The sequence below is a fragment of the Bos mutus genome, chromosome 25 (assembly GCF_027580195.1).
Source record: "Bos mutus isolate GX-2022 chromosome 25, NWIPB_WYAK_1.1, whole genome shotgun sequence".
Taxonomy (NCBI): Eukaryota; Metazoa; Chordata; class Mammalia; order Artiodactyla; family Bovidae; genus Bos; species Bos mutus.
In genome coordinates, this window is record NC_091641.1 from 15870993 (window position 1) to 15894356 (window position 23364).

Sequence of the window (23364 nt, forward strand, 5' to 3'; positions counted from 1 at the left end):
CAACAGCCCTCCAGGCTCCCCCGTCCCTGGGATTCTCCAGGCAAGAACACTGGAGTGGGTTGCCATTTCCTTCTCCAATACATGAAGGTGAAAAGTCAAAGTGAAGTCGCTCAGTCGTGTCCGACTCTTAGCGACCCTATGGACTGCAGCCATATTATTATTATTATGGACTTCCTTGATGACTCATTGGTAAAGAATCCACCTGCTGTGCAGGCGCCACAGGAGACAGGGGTTCAACCCCTGGGTGGGGAAGATCTCTGGAGGGGGATCATGGCAAGGACATGGCAAGTCACTCCAGTATTCTTGCCTGGAGAATCCCACGGACAGAGCACCCTGGCAGGCTGCAGTCCATAGGGTCACAAAGAGTCAGACACGACTGAAGAGACTTAGCATGCACACATTATTATTATATTGTATTATAATGAAGAAACCATTCAGCAGGTGCTATGGAATGCAGACCAGAGAGTCTTCCTGGAACAGAAATCCATTAAATCCTCAGTTTAGTCCACAAGAATGAGAAAGTTATCAGGGTACCTGTAGGTGAGTGAAGAGCCTACAGCTAATAAGTGAGTCCAGGGTCAGGTCATGAGGGCCACACGTGCTACATTAAGGAGTTTAGACTATTTAGCTTTAGACAGCAAAAAGTCACTAAAAGGTTTGAAGTGGGCTCTGACATCTGATTTATAATTTTGGTATTGCATTTGCTTTCTATTGCTACCCTAACAAATGACTACAAATGTAGAGACTTAAGACACCACATCTCAGTTCTCAGTTGGTCTCTCAGTTTTGTGGTACACAAGTCCACGTTGGCCTGGTTGGTTTTTCCATTCTGGAATTTTCTGAGCAGAAGTCAGGGTGTTGGCTGGCTGAACTCTGGCAGGGAGGCACAGTGAAGAATCCACTCATTCCGGTTGTAGATGGGACTAATTTCCTGGCTACTTTACCTGGGGGATGTCCTGCGCTCCTAGAGGCCTCACTCCTGCGCTTGCGCACGGCGGGGTCATCCCAAAGCTAGTACAGGCTGGGAATTTCCGTATTCTGCCATACCGCTCTTGCTTCCAGCTGGAGAAAGTTCTTTGCTTTTAAAGAATCAAGTGATTCGATTGGGCTCACCTGAATAATCCGGGCTAATCTCCCTGTTTTAAGGTCTGTAAACTTAATTATGGGCTTCCCCAGTGACTCAGCGGGTAAACAGTCCACCTGCAATGCAGGAGACACAGGAGATGCAATTTCCTTCCTTGGGTGGGAAGGTCCCCTAGAGGAAGAAATGGCAACACACTCCAGTATTCTTGCCTGGAAAATCCCAAGGACAGAGGAGTCTGGCGGCTACTGTCCAAAAGGGTCTCAAAGGGTCAGAGGTGACTAAGCACAGCACAAACTTAATTACACTAATAAAATCCTTTTATCTGTGTCAGGGAGCATAGATTCCAGGAATTAGGTGTGGACATCCTCAAAGGGCCGTTTTTCTGCCTGCCTGGTTGTCTAGGTAGCTGCTAAGGGCGCAGAGCTCTGCTTACATCCATGCTGTGTCCCCATCTGGTGATTTTCCTCCCATCTTCCTGGCTGCTTAAAAAACAAAACAACAGCAAAACGAAAGCACACAAATTACCCCAACTTTATTGAGGTATAATTTATATTCACCCATTTTATGTGCACAATTTAATGACTTTAGTAAATTTCTGGAGTTGTGCAATCATTACCACAATCTGGTTTTAGAATCACCCCCGAAAGATTTCTTAGGTCCATTTGCCGCCCATTGGCTGTTTCATCTTATTCTCTTTTCTAGACTCATCTTCCTTTGAATACTTACGTGGCCCAGGAATTTCTTTGGCTCTCTGGGAAATATCCACATTTAAGATATTCTTTACCAGGTGTGAAAATTATATTTCCCATTCAACATTTCTCTTTTGAAAACACATCAAATTGTTGACCTTGTTTACCTCAGGGCAATGGGAATTGAGGGTTAGTGGTGAAATGACTTTTTTTTTAATGTATATTTTGGAATTGAATATACAATTAGCATGTATTATTCTTGAAATTAAAATTCTGGTGGCTCAGATGGTAAAGAATCTGCAATACAGGAGACCCAGGTTCCATCCATGGGTCAGGAAGATGCCCCGGAGAAGGGAATGGCAACCCACTCTGGCATTCTTGCCTGGAGAATTCCATGGTCAGAGGAGCCTGACGGGCTCCTGTAGTCCATGGGGTCTGAAAGAGTCAGCCAGAACTGAGTGACTAACACACTCTTGAGATTAAAATTTTTAATGGTGAAAACATTAAAAATGTAATTATTTACTATTCTGTGGGTGAAGTTTAAGAGATGCTTCAAATGCCAAGGAGCAGGAGTACCATCTGGATATTTTGTGAAAGACACTTCAGACTCAGATAGATGCCAAGGCCCTGCTTCTCACACTCTTTTAGTCATCATCCTGACCCTGAGAAGGAGTTGAACTGATGTTAGCCCACATCCAAGTCGTCAAAGGGTTGAGTCCAGACACAGGGAACATACTCTGTTTTCTTAGTTGAGTCTTTCAAATAGACATTTCAAGAGAAAACCAGTTTGAGGAATGTTGACAAGGCCAATACAAAATATTGCTATCTAGTATTAATAGTTGTGTTAACAAAGTTCCAAGATATGTTTAGGTCTAGAAACTGTCATATGTACTGTCTTTGTTGTTTTAATTTAAGCTGGTGTTTTTTACTTCTGCAGAAGGAAGATAGAAAATTGTAGCGATGATCTCAAAAAAAAAAAAAAAAGTTATCTCCCTGGTGACTCAGAGGGTAAAGCGTCTGCCTGCAGTGTGGGAGACCTGGGTTTGATCCCTGGGTCAGGAAGATCCCCTGGAGAAGGAAATGGCAACCCAGTCCAGTATTCTTGCCTGAAGAATCCCATGGACGGAGGAGCCTGGTAGGCTATAGTCCACAGGGTCGCAAAGAGTTGGATACGACTGAGTGACATCACTTTCTTTCACTTTTCTCGAAAATTAAAAGCTGTACCAGCTTTTTATGGTTTGAAGGAGCAAAAGAGAAACTTTGAGAAATCTCACAATTTTCATTGTAAATCAGGTTCACCTGGAGTGATGAAGGGGTTAAAATTAATGAAATATTAAACTCCTACACTGATTGATAATTCCTCATAATTATTAAAATATATTTAATAATTCTGGTTTAGAAACCTTTATGTTATTTATTTATTGGCCGTGCTGTGTGGCTTGTGGAATCTTAGTTCCCCAACCAGGGATCAAACCCAGGCCCTTGGCTGTGAAAGTGCAGAGTCCTAACCACTGGACTGCCAGGAATTCCCAAAAAAAGATTTATATTTTAGATGGGTAATAAGATAAGTTGATAGAAAGAAACCCCTTATCTCTTTTCATTGAATGTAAAAAAATATGGCATTTAATACCTTAAAATTAGGAAAATTAGAGTCTGGTCACATATAATCTTTTTTTAAAAAACAGCATATTAAAATACATATTATATAAAGTTTACCTAAGTATAGAGTTCAGTGGTTTTGGTCCTTAGCATAGTCACAAATTTGTGCATCCGTCATCACTTAGGTAGTACCAGATGTTTTCATCTAAAAGAAAAAACCCCAAACTCATTAGCAGCCACTCCCTATCCTCTGCTGAGACTCCCTGTTCCTGGCAACCACTAATCCAATTTTTGTCTCTCTGGATTTGCCTTTTCTGGACAGGCCACAGGTTAAGTTTTTGCTTACCCTGATTAGTTAACTTCTGGATTCTGGTGTGTGTTTTTTTTGTTTGTTTTTTGTTTTTATAGATAGCTTTTCTTATCAGCAAAATGAAAGAGATTTAAAACATAGTACCTGGCTTTCCAAAAGTTATTTTTGTTGATTTATGTCAGCTTCCATTTAATTAAGAGATTTCCAATTTCTTATGAGATACTTTGGGGACATGACTACTAACTACATAAATAAAAAGGTTTATAAAGGAAAACTATAAACAATTATATGCCAATAAATTAGATAATGTAGATGGAATGGACAAAGTTCTAGAAAGACAAAAACTACCATCAAGAAAGTGAAAAACAACTCACAGAATAAAATATTTGCAGATCATACATCTTACATAGAAATCATATCCAAAATATGTAAAGAACTCCTACAATTCAGTATTAAAAATACAACTCAACTGAAAGTAGATAAAAGATCTGAATAGACATTCCTCCAAGGAAAATATATAAATGGCCAATGAGCACGTGGAAAGATAAATCATTCATCATCAGGGAAATCCAAATAAAAAGAACAATAAGATTTCATTTGCATCCGGTAGGGTGGCTATAATAAAACAGATAATCATCAGAAGTTTCGGAAGGAAGTGATCACCAGTGTATCTTTTTTTTTTAGTGAGCAAGGATGTCTTTACACGACACACTCGCTAATGACTTCTGGTCTCATTGTCCAGTTTATGGCAAATCTCCATCTTTGAGCCACTTCCCTGGTGGCTCAGAGGGTAAGGAGTCTGCCTGCAGTGCAGGAGACCTGGGTTCGATCCCTGGGTCGGGAAGATCCCCTGGAGAAGGAAATGGCAACCCACTCCGGCAATCTTGCCTGGAGAATTCCTTGGACAGAGGCAGAGTCAGACACGACTGAGTCACTTCACTTCACTTCACTTCCATCTTTGAACCAGTTACTGGCACGGGAATACCATTTCCCTGATTAAGTTAGGCTAGTCATTTGGAGTGAAATGGAGGTTGGTAGACAACAATCATACCGTCACTACAGACTTTCTAAGGAAATCACTAAGGAAATTCTGGTTCCTATTATAGAGCAGAGAGGATACACAAGAATCAGGCAGAAACAATAGGTGTCTCCTGTACCATCAGATGGAGAAGGCAATGGCACCCCACTCCAGTACTCTTGCCTGGAAAATCCCATGGATGGAGGAGCCTGGTGGACTCCAGTCCATGGGGTCACTAAGAGTCGGACACAACTGAGCGACTTCACTTTCACTTTTCACTTTCATGCATTGGAGAAGGAAATGGCAACCCACTCCAGTGTTCTTGCCTGGAGAATCCCAGGGACAGAGGAGCCTGGTGGGCTGCCGTCTATGGGGTTGCACAGAGTCGGACACGACTGAAGCAACTTAGCAGCAGCAGCAGTACCATCAGAAACAGCTGGAACACAGAAAAATCACCAGCCTGGATCCTGGATTCTGTCACTACCTTATTGGGTCATACCAGAGACTATTCCACTCTTAGGTCCTCAGTTTCTTCAAATAAAATGGTTCTTTCCAGCTTTGAAATACTGTGATTAGTATATATCCTGCCTTCTAGCAATGGAAAATGGCTCATGCTTTTCAGCAACTCAGAGAAGAACATAAAAACCTTGGTAACTACCATTCAAAATCTTATTACCCTAATATTTACTTACCATATGGCTCCCAGAAACATAGGTGATTTGGTGACAGTAGCTACATCATTTCAGTTTAGTCTATATGTTTGCCTGCTGAACACTAGTGTCTCTTCTGCTCTGATTTTACTTGGGAAGCTGTAGCGGTCATGGTATTTGCCTTCCAATATTCGTTTTTATTTAATTTTTAAAAATATTTATTCATTTATTTGTTTGTGTTGGGTCTTAGCTATAGCATGTAAGATCTTCATTACATCATGCAAGTTCTTTATTACATCAGGTAAGATCTTCATTACATCATGAAAGATCTTCATTACATCATGCAAGATCTTCATTTCTTCAGGTAAGATCTTCATTACATCATGCAAGATCTTCATTACATCAGGTAATATCTTCATTACATCATGCAAGATCTTCGTTACGTCATGCAAGATCTTCGTTACATCATGCAGGATCTTCATTACATCATGTGGGATCTTGATCTTTGGTATGCCATGTGGGAATCTGTTGTTGATATTTCGTTGCAGTAGGCTTAGTTGTCTACTAAGTTGACTAAGACAACTACTTAGTTGTCTAGCATGTGGGATCTTAGTTCCCCAACTGGGGATCTTGCATTGCAAGGAGGATTCTTTACACCGAACCACCAGGGAAGTCCTCCCATTCTATTTTAAATGATTGGTCTAAGCCTGTATTTTCAATCCCAGTGGTTTGGCCCTGATTGACTCCATCCTCCCGGCCTGAAGAGTGGGCACTTGACAGAAGTTGGCCACAGTCTATTCCATCCCTCTGGCCACAGAGATTGGTGCAAAGATGGGCAAGTGACCCTAGTTGGTCCAGTGAGAGTCTGTTCATGACGTTTGCTGGGAAAGAGAATCTCTTCTTTTTCTGGAGTTGCTCATCTGGTAGGTTTTAAACCTGGAGATCTGATGGTCATCTTTGCCTGATCTTTTTTTTTTTTAATCCTGATAATCTTGATAGCATCGTTTGATCAGTGGTGTGACCCCCTAAATTCCCGCCCCCCTTTTTTTTTTGCTTACATTGATTTAAGCTGGTTTCTGTAACTTATTACCCAAAAGACCTGGATAATAAAGACCAATTATTTGCTTATAGTTTCAATTAGATGTTCTGATGTGGTATAAATATGAGAGTAAAATCTGTACATAGATGAAAGAAAATGGGTTCATAAATAGCCACATATGAAGTGAAAAAAATTTTTACTCACTAGCTAGTACAGCCCCTTTTCTTTCCCTATTTGGTTTTCTTTATCATAAGAAAGGAAGCAGGATACCTTGTGGGTCTTTGAAAATGTCTAAAGACTGACTGTTTTGTGTCTAAGCTGCGACACAAAAAAAGGGTGTGAAAAAGAGACAAGGATCTTCTCTCAAACTTGGTAATGTTGTACTATGGAAATCCACACCCAGGATTTTGTTCAGACTCTATCTAAATTAATGGTGGTCTCTGGATCTTGGTTTCTTTACCCATAAAAAGGAGCAGCTGGACAAAGATCCCTTCTAGTATTAATGTCCCAAGATGCAATTGCAGAGCTCCCAAGGTAAGCTATAGGAAGGACTTGTATCACGTGGAGAGATCCTACCTGGGACTGACCAGGCTTTGGGATAAAATTCTCCTAATAGGTCATGTGTGATGAGCTTGGTTTGCCAATTCCAAAGTGGAAGTGGATCAGTGGTGGGTATGGTTCCCTGAGAATGCAGCATGGTTGGAATACTTGGAATATACAGTGTGATACTTCTTTGATGAACATCCTTGTTTTATGTGTGGATCAATTCTGCTTTTCAGACCAGTCGAACCAGGCCCCCAAGTCTTAACTAGTGGGCTGTTGATCTCACCTTGACTCTCAGAACTGGGAAAGCCTGTGATGTACATAAGGCACAGCTAGATCGAGGGGGCTCAACAAGGTCATTCTTTCTCTCCCTCTGTATCTCTCTCTGTCTCTCTCTCTCCCGCATTTCTCATTCCCACATGGTTTCTGCCTGTTGGCTTCATTCGCAGGAAGGCTTGCCCCACATAGTGACAGAAATGGCAACCAGAGAAAGAGCCAAGGCAGACCGTAAATGGCCCTGCTCCCACCCCTGAACCAGCTGGGCTGAACAGGCACAAAATCACCATCCATTAACCCAGTTCATGGAGTTTGAATTTTATTCAGAAGAATAAAGGAGCAATCTTAAAACTTTTGAGTAGGGTATTGACATGGTCAGATCTGTGTGTTAGGGAGGAGTCTGGGTGAAGGTCAGGAATTGAGGGCAACAGAGGAGATGGAGTTGGGAGACTTGTTAGAGACTCTTGGAATCATTCTGGGCAGAAGTGAGAAGGGTTTGAACTAGAGTACAATAAGTCCCCTACATACGAATGAATTCCATTCTGAGAGCGTGTTTGTAAGTCCAGTTTTGTTCATAAGTACCACAAAGTTAACCTAGGTAATTCAACTAATACAATCAGCTATGGGCTTCCCTGGTGGCTCAGTGGTAAAGCATCCGCCTGCCAATGCAAGAAATGTGGGTCCAGGAAGATCCCCTGGAGAAGGAAATGGCAACCCACTCCAGTATTCTTGCCTGGGAAATCCCAAGAAGAGACAAGCCTGGAGGGCTACAGTCCATGGGGTCGCAAAGAGTCAACTGATGACTGAACAACAGAGTACTGTACAGTAATAGGCTTATAATACTTTTCACACAAAGCAAAAAATACAAACACAAGAAAACATGTCTAATCTTCCAGTATAGTGCCTTGAGAAGCACAATAGTAACAGTACAACAGCTGGCATCCAGGGGGTGGCATTGAGGCAGGAAGAGTTACTGACTGGAGGAGGGCGAGGAGGTGGGAGATGGTAGAGCTGAAGGATCATCACCAATAGGAGACAGACAGCAGGCTGCAACTTCATGTGAACTGACTTACATGACTGGACATGTGACCTCTTGTTTGGATCTTTGAAAGTTTGCAACTTGAAGGTTCATACGTAGAGGACTTCCTGTAATGGCAGTTGGGACAAAGGATGAATCAGTCAGAAAGGAAATTGGTGGCAGTGGCGTGGACAGGAGTTGGTGGTTGATTAGCAGTGTTGGCAAAAAAGGGTTTATGTTTATTGAGTGCCCATCACGTGTTGGGCCCTGTGCCCAGCAGTCTGATGGAGAAGCTGGACCTATAAATAGTTACTATCTAAAGTACTAATTAATGAGATAGAGGGATGCACTGGGGCCACTGGCACAGAGGAGAAAAGAGATCATCTGAGGAGTGGCTGTATGGGGGCGGCGACTGTGAGGGACGGCTTCACAGAGAAGGAAATTTCTTTTTGTTTTTTAAATATATATATTTTACTGAAGTATAGTTGACTTACAATGTTTCCGTTGCATAGCAAGGTAGTTCAATTATGCATATACACATACATTATTTTTCAGATTATTTTCCATTATAGGTTGTTACAAGACATTGACTATATAGTTCCCACAGAGAAGGAAGTTTTGACCTGAGTCTTAAAAGATAAGTAGGATACAGAAGAATTTGGTAGCAAACAAGAGATTTCAGCCCTGTGCTGAGGGCAGAAAATAGAGTCCAAAAATACTGTTGGCCAGAAAAAAACACATCCAAACCAAAGATATATTTAGTTTTGCTCGTGTAATATTTTTAGAAATTTTTGAATTGGTTGCCAATACTGAGAGATCTGCAGCTCTCACTTAAAAATCTGTATTTCTAACAGAAGGTTTGGCTACCCTGGGCCCTCCAGGTGACAGAGGGCTAGGGCAGCCACAATTCCTCCACCCCTATTAGAAATAACCTGGCCTGCATCAGCGAGGTGTGTGACCCCCCTCGTCTTTGTGGTGGCTTAAAGATGGCTGAAAATTCTTTGTAACTCTCTGCATCAAAAGGAGGCATTAATTTTCCCTCCCCTGGGACCTGGGCTGCTTAACTAACAGAATGCAGTGGAAGTAACCCTGTGCCAGTCACAGGCCTAGCCTCTTGAGTGCTTTCTCTTGGGACGCTGTCTCAAAACCGTAGAATAATGAGAGATAATAAAGCAGTTGTCATTTTAACATATATTTATTTGACTGTGCTGAGTCTTAGTTGCAGCATGTGGGATCTAGTTCCCTCACCAGGGATCGAACCTGGGCCGCCTGCATTGGGAGCATGGAGTCTTGGCCACTGAGCCACCAGGGAAGTCCTGCAGTTGTCATTTTAAGTCATAAAATTTTTGAATGGTTTCCTTTGCAAGAGATAAGCAGAACACCCACCCCCACTCCTCCCCTTGTTGATATCTGAGGGCTCAGCCCCTGGATGGACCAGAGGAATGAGGGAGCATTTTGAGCTTGGATGATGAACCAGAACTGATGCTGAAGCTGAAACTCCAATACTTTGGCCACCTGATGTGAAGAACTGACTCATTGGAAAAGACCCTGATGCTGGGAAAGATTGAAGACAGGAGGAGAAGGGGACGACAGAAGATGAGATGGTTGGATGGCATCACCAACGCAATGGACATGAGTTTGAGTAGACTCTGGGAGTTGATGATGGACAGGGAAGTCTGGCGTGCTGCAGTCCATGGGATTGCAAGGAGTCGGACACAACTGAGCGACTGAACTGAACTGAACTAATGAGCCAGAAGAGTGGATGGGGGGAGATGATGAAGGGCTTTGGATGCCATGCTAAAAAGTTAAAGTGTTAGTCGCTCAGTCGTGTATGACTCATTGTGGTCCCATGGACTGCAACCCGCCAGGCTCTGTCCACGGAATTCTTCAGGCAAGAATACTGGAGTGGGTTGCCCTTCCCTTCTCCCAGGGATCTTCCTCACCCAGGGATAGGCAGATTCTTTACCGTCTGAGCCACCAAGGAAGTCTGCCATCCTGAGGTAGTCTCAGCTTTTTCCAGGAAGCCTTGAGGACCTGGTAAAGTTTTGTAAGGTAGGCATAGAATGACCAGGGATCACACTATGACAGTGTCACCTGCCTCTAGTGATGCTGTGACAGATGAATCAGAGGAACGTGATTGGTCAGGGAGTTAGCACGATGGTCCAAGCAAGCTCGGGGGGTGACGGTGGGCATAGAGAGAAAGGGAGAGATTCAAGGTCAAGACTTCCTCCTCTTGTGAACCTCTCCTTGAGGTTCTAGTGGGACATATTGGTTGAGCCATGGAGTTGGTAGTCAGAACTAGGGAGCACAAGGAACAGGACTAGGCCACAGAAACAGCCTGGGGACTGTCAAAGCGTGAAGTTGCAGGGATTTCCCTGGTGGTGCAGTGGCTAAAACTCCTCACTCCTGATGCAGGGGGCCTCGTGCGGCAACTAAGACCTGGTGCAGCAAATTAAATTATATATATATATATATATATATATATATATTTATTTATTTATTTTTATATATATTTTGAAGTTGCTGATGTGAAAGAGACAGTGTAGGGAGTTTGGGAGAAGAGGTGGTGTCTTAGGGAGTAGCCTACAGACAGTGTGTTAAGCAAAGGGAGAGACACCCTGCAGAGCCCAGAGAGAGCTGCAGTGCAAAGAAGAGAATTAGGAGACGTGCATGCATGCGTGGTCGCTAACTCATGTCTGACTCATTGCTATCCTTTGGACTGTACCCTGACAGTCTCCTCTGTCCATGGGATTTTTCAGGTAAGAATACTGGAGTGGGTTGCCATTTTTCTCTTCCAGGGGATCTTCCCAACCCAGGGATTGAACCCAAGTCTCCTGTGTCTCCTGCATTGCAGGTGATTATGAGATAGTGAGGCCCAGACACCAAAGAAAGGAAAAGATTCCAGAGGGAGGGAGTAGCATCAGTAGCATGCTCCTTTGATGTAATGACCAAGAGATTATTGGTGGTCGCGGCCAAGACACGTCTGTGTGGGAAGGTGGGGACAGAAGACAGACCCATGAGACTAAGTAGGAAATGCGGAAGTGTATTCAACAAGTGTAAACAGCTCTTTCAAGTAACTTGATTGTGAAGTAAGACAGAGTTGGGGAAGTGGTTTGAGGTTGCTAAGTGGAGAGAGGTTCCCCCAAAGACACAGGGGACCTCAGCTTGTTTTTAGATACTAAAGAGAGAAGGTCTGTGGAGAGGAGAATGTGGTAATGCAGGAGAAGGGGGTTAAACGATAGAGTGAGGTCACTGAAGAAGTGGGAAGGAATGTGTCCCAAGAGGGAAGAATTAACCTTGGACCCCAGGAGGACACCCCCTCTGTGATGACGGTCTGTGATTGTTTATAGGAGATGAAGATGTGGTCGCTGGTGGGAGCAGAGGGGTTGAAAGAGTTCTCACCTCTTTTGTCCATCAAATTGGAGCAGTGATCGTCTCATAAAGCTGGGGAAAGTTGCTTGAGTAGATGGCTGGTGAGAAGCGGCGGGCAAGGTTGGCTTAAGCCTGAGCCTATGCACAAGGCATCCTTAGGGGCCTCCCACTTAAAACCAGAATGCTTCCTGAATGTGGGTCAGGGCAGAGCCTGCAGGTGGGTGAGGACCACAACGGTGAGAAGGCCTGGGGGTCACAGGGGCAGGGTCCAGGCTATCAGAGTAATTTCTTGCAAATGAGACCCAGGCACCGCTTTACTTAAAGACTTATGTGGGAGACTTCCCTGGTGGTCCAGTGATTAAAAATCTGCCTTCCAGTACAGAGGACACAGGTTCAATCCCTAGTCGGGGAACTAAGATCATATATATATATATGTGTGTGTGTGTGTGTGTGTGTGTGTATGCATATATATATGCACGTGTATAGGTGCATGCTCAGTCGTGTCTGTCTCTTTTTGACCCTATGGACTGTAGCCCACCTGGCTTCTCTGTCCCTGGGATTTCCCAGTCAAGAATACTAGAGTAGGTTGCCATTTCCTTCTCCAGGGAATCTTCCCAACGCTGGATTGAACCTGTGTCTCTTGTGTCTCCTGCATTGGGCAGGCATGTTCTTTACCAGCTGAGCCACCAGGGAAGTTAAATCTAGAGGCTTGATTAGTTTCTGGGTGGTGGTAATGATGACAATGATAATTTTGACAAGAATACTGCAAAGGTGATGCTACACATAAATTTATTATTTTATAGGAGGCATATAATGTCTGGTTGTCCTACTTTTGATGATAAGATTCACTTTTGCTTTCCAGAATTTTGTTGTTTTCTGTGAAACATCAGTAAGAATCAGCCATAGGTATACATATGCCCCATCCCTCTTGAACCTCTCTCCATCAATTTTGTTGACAGCAACAAAATTCTGTAAAGCAATTATCGTTCAGTTAAAAAATAAATATATTTTAAAAACAAACAAAATTCACTTTTGGGTTGTATTTTTTAGACAGTCGTGTCTGTTGCATTGGTGATGCCATCCAGCCATCTCATCCTCTGATGCCCTCTTCTCCTTCTGCCCTCAGTCTTCCCCATCATCAGAGACTTGTCCAGTTGGTCAGCTGTTCACATCAGGTGACCAAAATATTGGAGCTTCTCCTTTAGTATCCGTCCTTCCAATGAGTATTCAGGGTTGCTTTCCTCTAAGATTGGCTGGTCTGATCTCCTTGCTGTCCAAGGGACTCTCAGGAGGAGTCTTCTCCAGCACCACAGTTCAAAGGCATCAATTCTCTGGTGCTCTGCCTTCTTTATGGTCCAGCTGTCACAACCGTATGTGACCACTGGGAAGACCATAGCCTTGACTATATGGACCTTTGTCAGCAGAGTAATGTCTCTGCTTTCAGCACATTGTCTAGGTTTGTCATAGCTTTTCTGCCAAGAAGCAATCATTTTCTGATTTCATGGCTGCAGTCACCATCCACAGTAATTTTAGAGCCCAAGAAGAGGAAATCTGTCAGTACTTCCACCTTTTCTCCTTCTATTTGCCGTGAAGTAATGGGGCTGGATGCCATGATCTTAGTTTTTTTAATGTTTCGTTTTAAGCTGGATTTTGCACTCTCCTCCTTCACCCTCTTCAAGAGGTTCTTTAGTTCTGCCTTGCTTTCTGCCATTAGAGTGGTACCATCTGCATATCTGAGGTTGTTGATGTTTGTTGGGCCTATCTTGATTCCAGCTTGTACCTCATCATTTCTCGTGATGTTTTTAGCATATAAATTAAACAGAGTGACAGCAGACAGCCCTGTCTTACTCCTTTCTCAATCCTCAATCAGTTGTTCCATTCAGGGTTCTAACTGTTGCTTCTTGATCCGCATACAGGTTTCTCATGAAATGAATGAAAAAAGCCAGACCCATACTGTATGATTTCATCTGTATGGAACATTCTAGAACAGGCAAAGCTAGTCTATACTGACAGAAAGTAGATCAATGGTTGCTGGGGTCTGAGGGTGGGAATTGATTGTAGAAGGGTGTGAACTTTTGGGAATGATGGAAAAATCATATCTCGATTATGGTGGTAGTTACATGCGTGTGCTTGCTAAGTCGTTTCAGTTGTGTCCAACTCCCTACAACCCAGAGGACTGCAGCCTTCCAGGCTCCTCTGTCCATGGGATTCTTCAGGCAAGAATACTGGAGTGGGTTGCCATGCCATCTTCCAGGGGATCTTCCCGACCCAGGGATTGAACCTGCATCTCCTGTATTGCAGGCAGATTCTTTACTGCTGAGCAACTGGGGAAGCCTGGTAATTACATAGGTATATACATTTGTCAAAACTAATTGATCCATGTATTGTACTTAAACTGAGTGTGTTATATTGTATGGAAATAAAGATGAATTTTATTGTATGGAAATAAAGTTTATTTTAGTTTTTAAGTAATGCTGTAGTGATTAAGACTCTGTACTCCCAGTACCTGGGTTCCATCCATGGTCAGGGAACTAGATCCCACATGCCACAACTAAAGATTCCGTAGGCGGCAACTAAAAGCTGAAATGAAGACTGATATTCCCATGTGCTGCAAGTATTAGTAAGACCTGGCACAGCCAAATAAATGAAATAAATACATATTTTTTAAATAAAAGGAAATAAGGTTACAACTCAAATGAGAAGAATCCACTCAAAATAGCCACAAAAATATAATAACACCTGTGAGGAGAAATCTAATGATATACTTTACAGAGAAAATTATAAAATTATATTAAAGGATATAAAAGACATAAATATATGGAAAAATACACTACATTCATGGATGGAAGTCTTAATATCCTTCTCAAATCAATCTGTAAAGTTAATGCAATTTTATTAAAAACTCTGAGTTGAAAAGTCTTTATCTGTTAAAAATAAATACAGTAGTACTTAAGTTGAAGTGCTATTCTGTCTGGGATTTAATAGATTCCAAGAAAATAATGTGGAAGATGGAACCAGTATTGGTTATATGTTGGTAACTGTTTCTTGTTTCTTTTTAATATTTGCTTATTTTTGGCTGCCTCGGATCTTAGTTGCAGCACATGGGATCTTTCATTGCAGAGCAAGGGCTTCTCTCTAGTTGTGGCAAATGGGCTCAGTAGTTGTGATATGCAGGCTTAGTTGCCCCGTGATGTGGAATCTTAGTTCCCTGACCAGGAATCTAACCCATGTCTTTTGAATTGGAAGGTGACTTCTTAACCACTGAACCACCAGCTAAGTCCCAGTTCAGTTCAGTCGCTCAGTCGTGTCCGACTCTTTGCGACCCCATGGACTACAGCATGCCAGGCCTCCCTGTCCATCACCAACTCCCAGAGTTCACCCAAACTCATGTCCATTGAGTCGGTGATGCCATGCAACCATCTCATCCTCTGTCATCCCTTTCTCCTCCCACCTTCAATCTTTCCCAGCATCAGGGTCTTTTCCAGTGAGTCAATTCTTCGCATCAGGTGGCCAAAGTATTGGAGTTTCAGCTTCAACATCAGTCCTTTCAATGAACACTCAGGACTGATTTCCTTTAGGATGGACTGGTTGGATCTCCTTGCTGTCCAAGGGACTCTCAAGAGTCTTCTCCAATACCGCAGTTCAAAAGCATCAATTCTTTGGCGCTCAGCTTTCTTCACAGTCCAACTCTCACATCCATATATGACCACTGGAAAAACCATAGCCTTGACTAGACAGACCTTTGTTGGCAAAGTATTGTCTCTGCTTTTTAATATGCTGTCTAGGTTGGTCATAAGTTTCCTTCCAAGGAGTAAGTGTCTTTTAATTGCTTGGCTGCAGTCACCATCTGCAGTGATTTTGGAGCTGAAAAAAGTAAAGTCTGCCACTATTTCCACTGTTAGCCCATCTATTTGCCATGAAGTGATGGGACCAGATGCCATAATCTTAGTTTTCTGAATGTTGAGCTTTAAGCCAACTTTTTCACTCTCCTCTTTCATCAAGAGGCTCCACTTTCATCAAGAGGCTCTTTAGTTCCTCTTCACTTTCTGCCATAAGGGTGGTGTCATCTGCATATCTGAGGTTATTGATATTTCTCCTGGCAATCTTGATTCCAGCTTGTGCTTCTTCCAGCCCAGCGTTTCTCATGATGTACTCTGCATATAAATTAAATAAGCAGGGTGACAATATACAGCCTTGATGTACTCCTTTCCCGATTTGGGACCAGTCTGTTGTTCCATGTCCAGTTCTAACTGTTGCTTCCCAGTTGATGGTAATTGGGTAACTGGGTTTTTTTGTTTAAAAAATTTTTAAGACCTTTATTTTTATTTTTAAAGATTATTTTATTTTTTAATTTTTATTTTTGGCTGCACCAGACAGCATGTGGGATCCTAGTCCCCCGACCAGGGATCAAACCCGTGCACCCTGCATTGGAAGCAGAGAGCCTTAACCACTGGACCATCAGGGACGTCTGTTAAATTTTTATTTATTATATATTTTATTTCTGGCTGTGCTGAGATTTCGTTGCTGCCCGAAGGCTTTCCCTTGTTGCAGCGAGCTGGGGCTACTTTCTAGTTGCACATGCTTCTCACTGCAGTGACTTCTCTTGTGAAGCACAGCCTCTCAGGTGCTCGGACTTCTGTAGTCATGGTGCATGGGCTTAGTTGCCCTGCAGCATATGGAATCTTCCCGGACCAGGGATCAAACCATTGTCCCCTGCATTACAAGGCAGATTCTTAACCTTACTCGTCCACCAGGGAGTCCTGATTGATGGTAATTATTGAACCTGGGTGATGGGTACATACTCTAGGGTAAGTGAGCAGTGCTGTGCACCTTTTACAGGTGAGAAAGCATCGCTGAGGCATCCCGAAAACCACGGAGCAAAGGTTCTCTGGGCTGACTGCATCATGTTCTACAGACCCTTTAGGGCAGGACAGACCAGAGGAGATCTTTCGGGCCTTGCTAACGAGGTTGGATATTCTGAGTTCAGCACTTCAGTCCCTCTTTACTATGGGTATCTTGCACCTTGGAAGGGCCTGTAGTCCTGTCTCCTTCCTGGCAGGTGTACCAGTCAGAACTCTTTCGGGTGTAAATGCCAGAAGTCCAACTCAAATGCATTGACTTAATTGGGAAAGGGAACCTATTTAAGGTTAAGGGATTCAGGCACAGCTTGACCAGTTACTCAAATGATGTCTAGAATATGTCTGCTCATATCTTGCATCTGCAGTCCTCTGTGTGGGCTCACTTTTCCTACATGCCAGGTAGTATTATTAAGCACTTGCTACACTTTGGATGAGGTGCAGAAGGCTTTCTGTTCTCATAACGTCATGAGGTGAGTCAGACACTGTTTCAGATGGAGAAACTGAGGCTGCTGAAGGAGGTTAGGGAATCCGCCCAAGATCACTCAGGAGGTGTGACATCCGAGAGTCAAATCCATAAAGCATCTGATTCTGGAGTGGCCTTTCTTGAACCTTCACATGGCAACCTCCATGACACAGTCTCTGAACCAAAGGATGGGAATGAACCCCTTCCTCTTGAGTCTCAAGCCCAGGCTCCAGCCTCTGCTTAGTTCTTGGAGCTGTTATTTGTGCCTGTCCTTCCAGTGGGCTGAGAGCTCTTTGGAGCAGAAACTCTGACTCTTTCACCTCTATAACACCAAATTATGTCATTTGCCCCTGGGAGGCAGGCAGGGTGGGGTGCTTCTAAGTGAAGACACACCCAGAGAGGTTAAGTGACCCTCCCAAGGCCACCCATTTGTACGTGTAGGGGCCTGAGTAGACCCCAGGTCTCCAGGGTGCAGGTGGACACAACGTTCCCCCTCCTCTTTGCTGCCCCCCACCACTTGTTCCCTGACTGGAGGTGGGGCAGAGAGATGGTAACACAGCCTTTGCTAGGGATGGGGGCTAAACTAAGACCCACTTTGAGGGAACTGATGGGCCATTTTATGAATGCCAGGGAAAGGATGGCGAGTAGGCTGGGGGTGGGCTGGAGAAGGGAAGAAGGAACAGGCTATTTTTGCATATTTGACATTAAAAAAGTGCAGATTAGATTCTCAGCGACTGGCCAGCAGCATCTGTTTTGGTTTGGAATTGGCAGCTGAGGCGCTGAGCGCCGCGGCGGGAAGGGAGGGGAGGCTGCGGGCTGGTGGCCGAGGCGGCGCCTCGGCGGAGGGAAGGGCTCTCCCCTTTAAGAGCTCCGCCCAAAGGGGCGCTGCCACCCCTGAGGAGGCGGGCGCCGCCGCTTCTCATTCATTGTCTTGACAAGAGCATCCTCCGCGGACGGTCTCAGGCTCCGCCGGCTCCTTCCTCCTCCTCCTCCTCGCCCTCCTCCGTCTGGGGGGTCGCTCATCTCTCAGCCGCAGGTAAGGCTGGAGCCCGGCGACCCGGGCTCGGCATCGCTGCCCTGGGCCACCTGTGGGGCAGGCGAGAGCTTGGCAGAAGCCGGCCGTGGGGGTGGACAGACTGTCAGAGCCGCTGGCTCTGAGGTGGGGACGGGGCCCGTCCACGCCCCGCGTGGAGGGACTCGCCTGAGCGTGTGGGTGCGCGTGGGAGGGTCCACCCGTGTGTCCCAGAGCTCCGTGAGGGGGCGAGGGTGAGGGACCACGCAGCCAAGATGGAGGTGGGGGAGCCCGGGGGTCAGGACACCCGCCGGCCGGCCTCTCCCCAGAACGGAGTCTTTGGGGTGGCGGTGAGGGGCAGGGTGGGGTGAGCCCAGTAGCTGCCCTGAGCTTGGAGACAGGAAGGGGTTGAGAGCAAAACAAGAAAAGGCCAAGTTCCCCTTTCCGTGGTTTCCGGGGCCTGGTACCTGCGGTGGGGGAGGAGGCAGGGTGGGGCGATGGCTTCCTGTCTCCCAGCCTCCAATTTGGGGCTCCCCTGTTCCCAGACCCCGGCTTCCCTCCTGGACGGGTCCCCTGCCCCCAGCCAGCTCCTCTCACAGGCGCCTCATCCGCTTTCTGGACAGGTGGATCCACAAGCCTCCTCCAGTCCCAGGGTGGGTGAGGGTGGCGGGAGCTCCAAGGGAGAAGGGCTAGGCACGAGGGAGGCAGTGGAGGAGAGGCCGTGGGACCCCCACACCAGGCTGGCAGGAGATGCTTTGGGGCCCCAGCATGGGGCCTGGAGCCTGGAGAGCCAGAGGCAGGTCCCTTGGCTCTGCTCGCTGTCCACCCAGCCGTGGAGGAAAATCGTTCTCGCTACACCTCCGAGAAGTGAGCACCGGCTGCTTCCTTCCTGTGGATGGCTTCAGTGGGGTGGAGAAGGCACTTAAGGGCACCTGCTTAAGTTGGGGCAAGAAGATGAGGTGTGAGAAGGAGGAGATGCTGGGACCCCAGCCATCTGCCTGCTTCTGGTGCCGAGACCCGCTGGGGAAGCCCTCTGGCCACGAGGGACATGCCTCCCAGGCAAACCCACATGCCATTTCACTCCATGTATCCAGCCTGGGCCTAGAGGTGGGGAGGGCCCCTGCCTTTTAGGCGGCTCCTCATGTGGGTGTGAGGTCTGGACGCTGAGGCTGAGTGCACCCTCCAAGCTGTTGTCCTGAGGCCCCGGAGGGTGGCCCGTCAGAGAGGATGGGCCCTGTGTCTGTCAGCCAGTCCGTGGTCAAGTTGGCACTAGGTGCTACCCCTCACCCCAGGCTCTGCTGTGGAGGCCGAGGGTACGGAAGCCAGGCCTGGGATGGGTTGAGACGGTGGGCCTTGCAGGTCAGCCAGGGATGAGGAGGGGTGGGCAAGGCATGTATAAGGGTAGCCGGATGTCAGTGACAGAGGAGAGCGGCAGGGAAGTTAGCTGAGACCATGACCGCCAGACTGAGGGGTGGGTGTCCTGGGAGAGATGGGGGCCACTGGAAGGTCAGGGTTGACCTGAGGGGAGAAAAGCTTTTCATCCCTCTTTCACCAGGATGAGCCGGCAGGTGGTCCGTTCCAGCAAGTTCCGCCACGTGTTTGGACAGCCGGCCAAGGCTGACCAGTGCTATGAGGATGTGCGCGTCTCACAGAACACCTGGGATAGTGGCTTCTGTGCTGTCAACCCCAAATTCGTGGCCCTGATCTGTGAGGCCAGTGGGGGAGGGGCCTTCCTGGTGCTGCCCCTGGGCAAGGTGAGCCCCTGGAGCCCTGGGGACAGGTCCTTCTCCTAAGGGGGCCTCAGGTCACTAGTGGCTCCCTGGCGGCCCCGATGAGGTGACTGTCACCCAGCCATCCCGGGCCGCAGTGCTGTCCTCTGCAAAACCGGGTTGAGCCACATGAACCTTACGCTTCCTGCAGCGCCTCCATGCAGCGCTCGGATGGAGCTGAAGCTCAGGGTAGGGGGTGACACGGGAAGTGCCAAATAGCAAGTCCTGCAGACCCAGGATTAGCCCTCCCAAGTCTCAGCCTGGAGCTTTCTCCTGCACAGAGAGAGGCCTGGGATGGAGTCTGGGCGGGCCCAGCAGTGCTCTTAGGGTTTGGAGGGACCTCCCTGAGCCCCTGGGAACCCAGCGAGCTCAGTGGCTCCCAGCTCACAGGCAGGGATGAGGTAAGAGACCCTCTCCCCGGCCCCAACCCTGGTCTCCCTCAAATCCTGCCCTCCCTGCTGTCTGCGGACCCCCCCGCCCCAGCACACTCCCGTGCTCTTGGGGGGTGAGACAGGAAGGGGAGATGGGCCCTCAGTTGTTACCTTAAAAGGCCCGATGGAAACATAGAGAAGAGGAAGTGGTTGTCGGAGTAAGAGCTGGGCCCGCGCTTCACACAGGAAACCCTGCTGTAGCAGCCGTCCCCGGAAGCAGCCATTTTAAACCCGTTATAACAGACTTCCCCATCCTTGTCCTTTCGTGGGGACCTGTTCCCACAGGCCAATCATTCACACACGCTTCCCTGGGGAGCCCCAGCCCTGATATAACCACACCCTCAGCCTGTCTCACGCTGGGGACCCTGGCCTGTTGTGCCATGGAAGAATCTGGGGTGGTGGTGAGGGTGGGGGTACCAGCCCCAGGACATGGATAAGAAGCTGAGATGGAGCTGGCAGGAACTTGGCCAGGGTCTGACAGAGGGGCAGGACCAAGCCCACATGTCCATCCTGCGCTACCTGTGGCCAGCCCTCTGAGTTGCCCAGACAGCTCTGGGACTGGGGAGGAGCCCCAAATGCTCCCACCCTAGGCCCCTCTCTGCCTCCCAGGGACCCCACAACTTTCCCCTCTGTGCCTCTCTGAAGGGGCGTGGGGAGGTGGGATTGGGTTTAGAGGGCCAGAGCACCTCCCTCAGAAGCCCCGCTGTGTCCTCCAGACTGGCCGTGTAGACAAGAATGTGCCTATGGTCTGTGGCCACACGGCCCCGGTGCTGGACATCGCCTGGTGCCCACACAATGATAACGTCATTGCCAGTGGCTCCGAGGACTGCTCCGTCATGGTGAGTGTAGGGGGGACCCAGGGGCCAGGAGGGGGCTCAGGCACTAGAGCTGATGTTGGGTGCCACCAAGACTCGCTCGCTCGCCTCTTCTCTGCAGGTGTGGGAGATCCCCGATGGGGGCCTAATGCTGCCCCTGCGGGAGCCTGTCGTCACCCTGGAGGGCCACACCAAGCGTGTGGGCATTGTGGCCTGGCACCCCACGGCCCAGAACGTGCTGCTCAGCGCAGGTGCCAAGGGGGAGATGCGGGGAGGGCTGGCTACCTGATAGTGAGGGGGGAGGCTCCTGGCTTCTGACACTGGGGACATCACCCAGGTTGTGACAATGTGATCCTGGTGTGGGACGTGGGCACGGGGGCGGCCGTGCTGACGCTGGGCTCCGACGTGCACCCGGACACCATCTACAGCGTGGACTGGAGCCGAGATGGCGCCCTCATCTGTACCTCCTGCCGTGACAAGCGAGTCCGCATCATTGAGCCCCGAAAAGGCACCATAGTAGCTGTGAGTTGCCTTGACCTTTGACCCTAGGAGCTTAATCCCCCCCACCCCCCACCCCTGATGAGGCTCCCTTAGATGCTGCCCTCTCCAGCTCCTAGCTGGGGCCTGGCCCTTAGAGGGTGTGTGCGGATGCCTGACTGGTCCCCTCCCTTTCCTTCCAGGAGAAAGACCGTCCCCATGAGGGGACCCGGCCCGTGCGTGCCGTGTTTGTATCCGATGGAAAGATCCTGACCACAGGCTTCAGCCGCATGAGCGAGCGGCAGGTGGCACTGTGGGACACGGTGAGTACTGGGCACGGACCAGGTTTAGTACCCTCTGCCCCGCCACGTGCCTGGCTGGAAGGGCAGGGCCTGTTTACCCACCATGAGATGGGGGTTTCCGCTGGTTGGCCTCTCAGCCCCGGGCCCCACTTCTCCAGTGGTGGAGTCCTGACACGGCCCGGCTCATGGTTGTCTCCTGCCCATCTCTACAGAAGCACCTGGAGGAGCCACTGTCTCTGCAGGAACTGGACACGAGCAGTGGTGTCCTGCTGCCCTTCTTTGACCCTGACACCAACATCGTCTACCTCTGTGGCAAGGTGACCCTGCTGGGCAGGGGGTCAGGGGAGTGAGGTGGGCAGGGGGACTTAGAAAGGACCACAGCTGGAGGCATCTGCTGGTGTTGACCCTCCCATGCACCTACTGCCTGCAGGGGGACAGCTCTATCCGGTACTTCGAGATCACCTCTGAGGCCCCGTTCCTGCACTATCTCTCTATGTTCAGTTCCAAGGAGTCCCAGCGTGGAATGGGCTACATGCCCAAACGTGGTCTGGAGGTGAACAAGTGTGAGATTGCCAGGTGACTGCCCCTGCCCCTGACCTGAGTGCACTCCTTGAGCAGCGCTGACCCCCATGCTGACCTTTAGTCCCAGCCATGCTGTGGGCACTGCTCACCTTCCCGTTTCCACAGATTCTACAAGCTGCACGAGCGGAAGTGTGAACCCATTGCCATGACGGTGCCTAGAAAGGTGATGCTCCCAGGTCCCCCCTCAGGCTCTCGGAGTGGTCGGGTGGTGGGTGGCCTGAGCACTCTCTTAACCAGTCCTGGCCTTGCCCCACAGTCGGACCTGTTCCAGGAAGACCTGTACCCGCCCACTGCAGGGCCTGATGCTGCCCTCACGGCTGAGGAGTGGCTGGGGGGTCGGGATGCTGGGCCCCTCCTCATCTCCCTCAAAGATGGCTACGTGCCCCCCAAGAGCCGGGAACTGAGGGTCAACCGGGGCCTGGACACTGGGCGCAAGAGGACGGCACCTGAGGCCAGTGGTGCTCCCAGCTCGGTGAGAGGCAGATGGGAGCCTGGGAACCAGGGCAGGAAGGTGGGGTAGGGCAGGGGCTGCTACTGATGTGGTCACTGACCCAGTGGAAAGAGGCTGGCGTTTGGGGGCAGCCACATACACAATATTGGGGATCCTTTTGGGGCTGGGAGTGGATAATCCTGAGGCCTCAGGAAACAGGTTCCAGGCTTATAGGCCTGCAGTTCTCTGGATGAGGCAAAGGGGTCCAAGCCCTGGGGGCTCATGGGAGGAGGCCTAGTGGCCCAGGAGGGGCTGGGGCTAATGCTGCCTGGGGTTCCCCAGGATGCCATATCCCGGCTGGAGGAGGAGATGAGAAAGCTCCAGGCCACGGTGCAGGAGCTGCAGAAGCGCTTGGATAGGCTGGAGGAGACAGTCCAGGCCAAGTAGAGGACCATCGGCTGGGGCCGACAGCCTCGCCTCCCTCCCTTCCATTCCCACTCCTCAGGCCACAATGGCGGATAAAAAAATAATAATAAAATGGCTTTATTTTCTGGTACCTCGCAGACTCTGATGACTAGTCAAGGGGATGCTGGGTATGCTGAACTGACCTGCCTTGTGCTTCCCTC

At 48.2% G+C, this 23364-nt stretch overlaps 1 protein-coding gene across 1 annotated transcript; it reads left to right on the plus strand.

The window, feature by feature from the left end:
• Nucleotides 1-17803: 17803 nt before the first annotated feature.
• On the plus strand, nt 17804-23294 carry CORO1A (coronin 1A). The gene is made up of 11 exons (XM_070362744.1): nt 17804-17956; nt 19488-19686; nt 20849-20971; nt 21069-21198; nt 21285-21469; nt 21628-21747; nt 21939-22043; nt 22157-22302; nt 22414-22471; nt 22565-22780; nt 23081-23294. Exons 2-11 carry the CDS (start codon nt 19489-19491, stop codon nt 23183-23185), a joined length of 1386 nt encoding a protein of 461 aa, XP_070218845.1. The 5' UTR covers nt 17804-17956; nt 19488; the 3' UTR covers nt 23186-23294.
• The last annotated feature ends 70 nt before the right edge of the window (nt 23295-23364 follow it).

Bases quoted from the DNA above. Each gene is read 5' to 3' on its own strand.
- CORO1A (XM_070362744.1), top strand. From the start codon at position 19,489: ATGAGCCGGCAGGTGGTCCGTTCCAGCAAGTTCCGCCACGTGTTTGGA. The intron at 20,972-21,068 runs GTGAGTGTAGGG...TCTTCTCTGCAG, and splicing joins CCGAGGACTGCTCCGTCATG to GTGTGGGAGATCCCCGATGG. The intron at 21,748-21,938 runs GTGAGTACTGGG...CCATCTCTACAG, and splicing joins AGGTGGCACTGTGGGACACG to AAGCACCTGGAGGAGCCACT.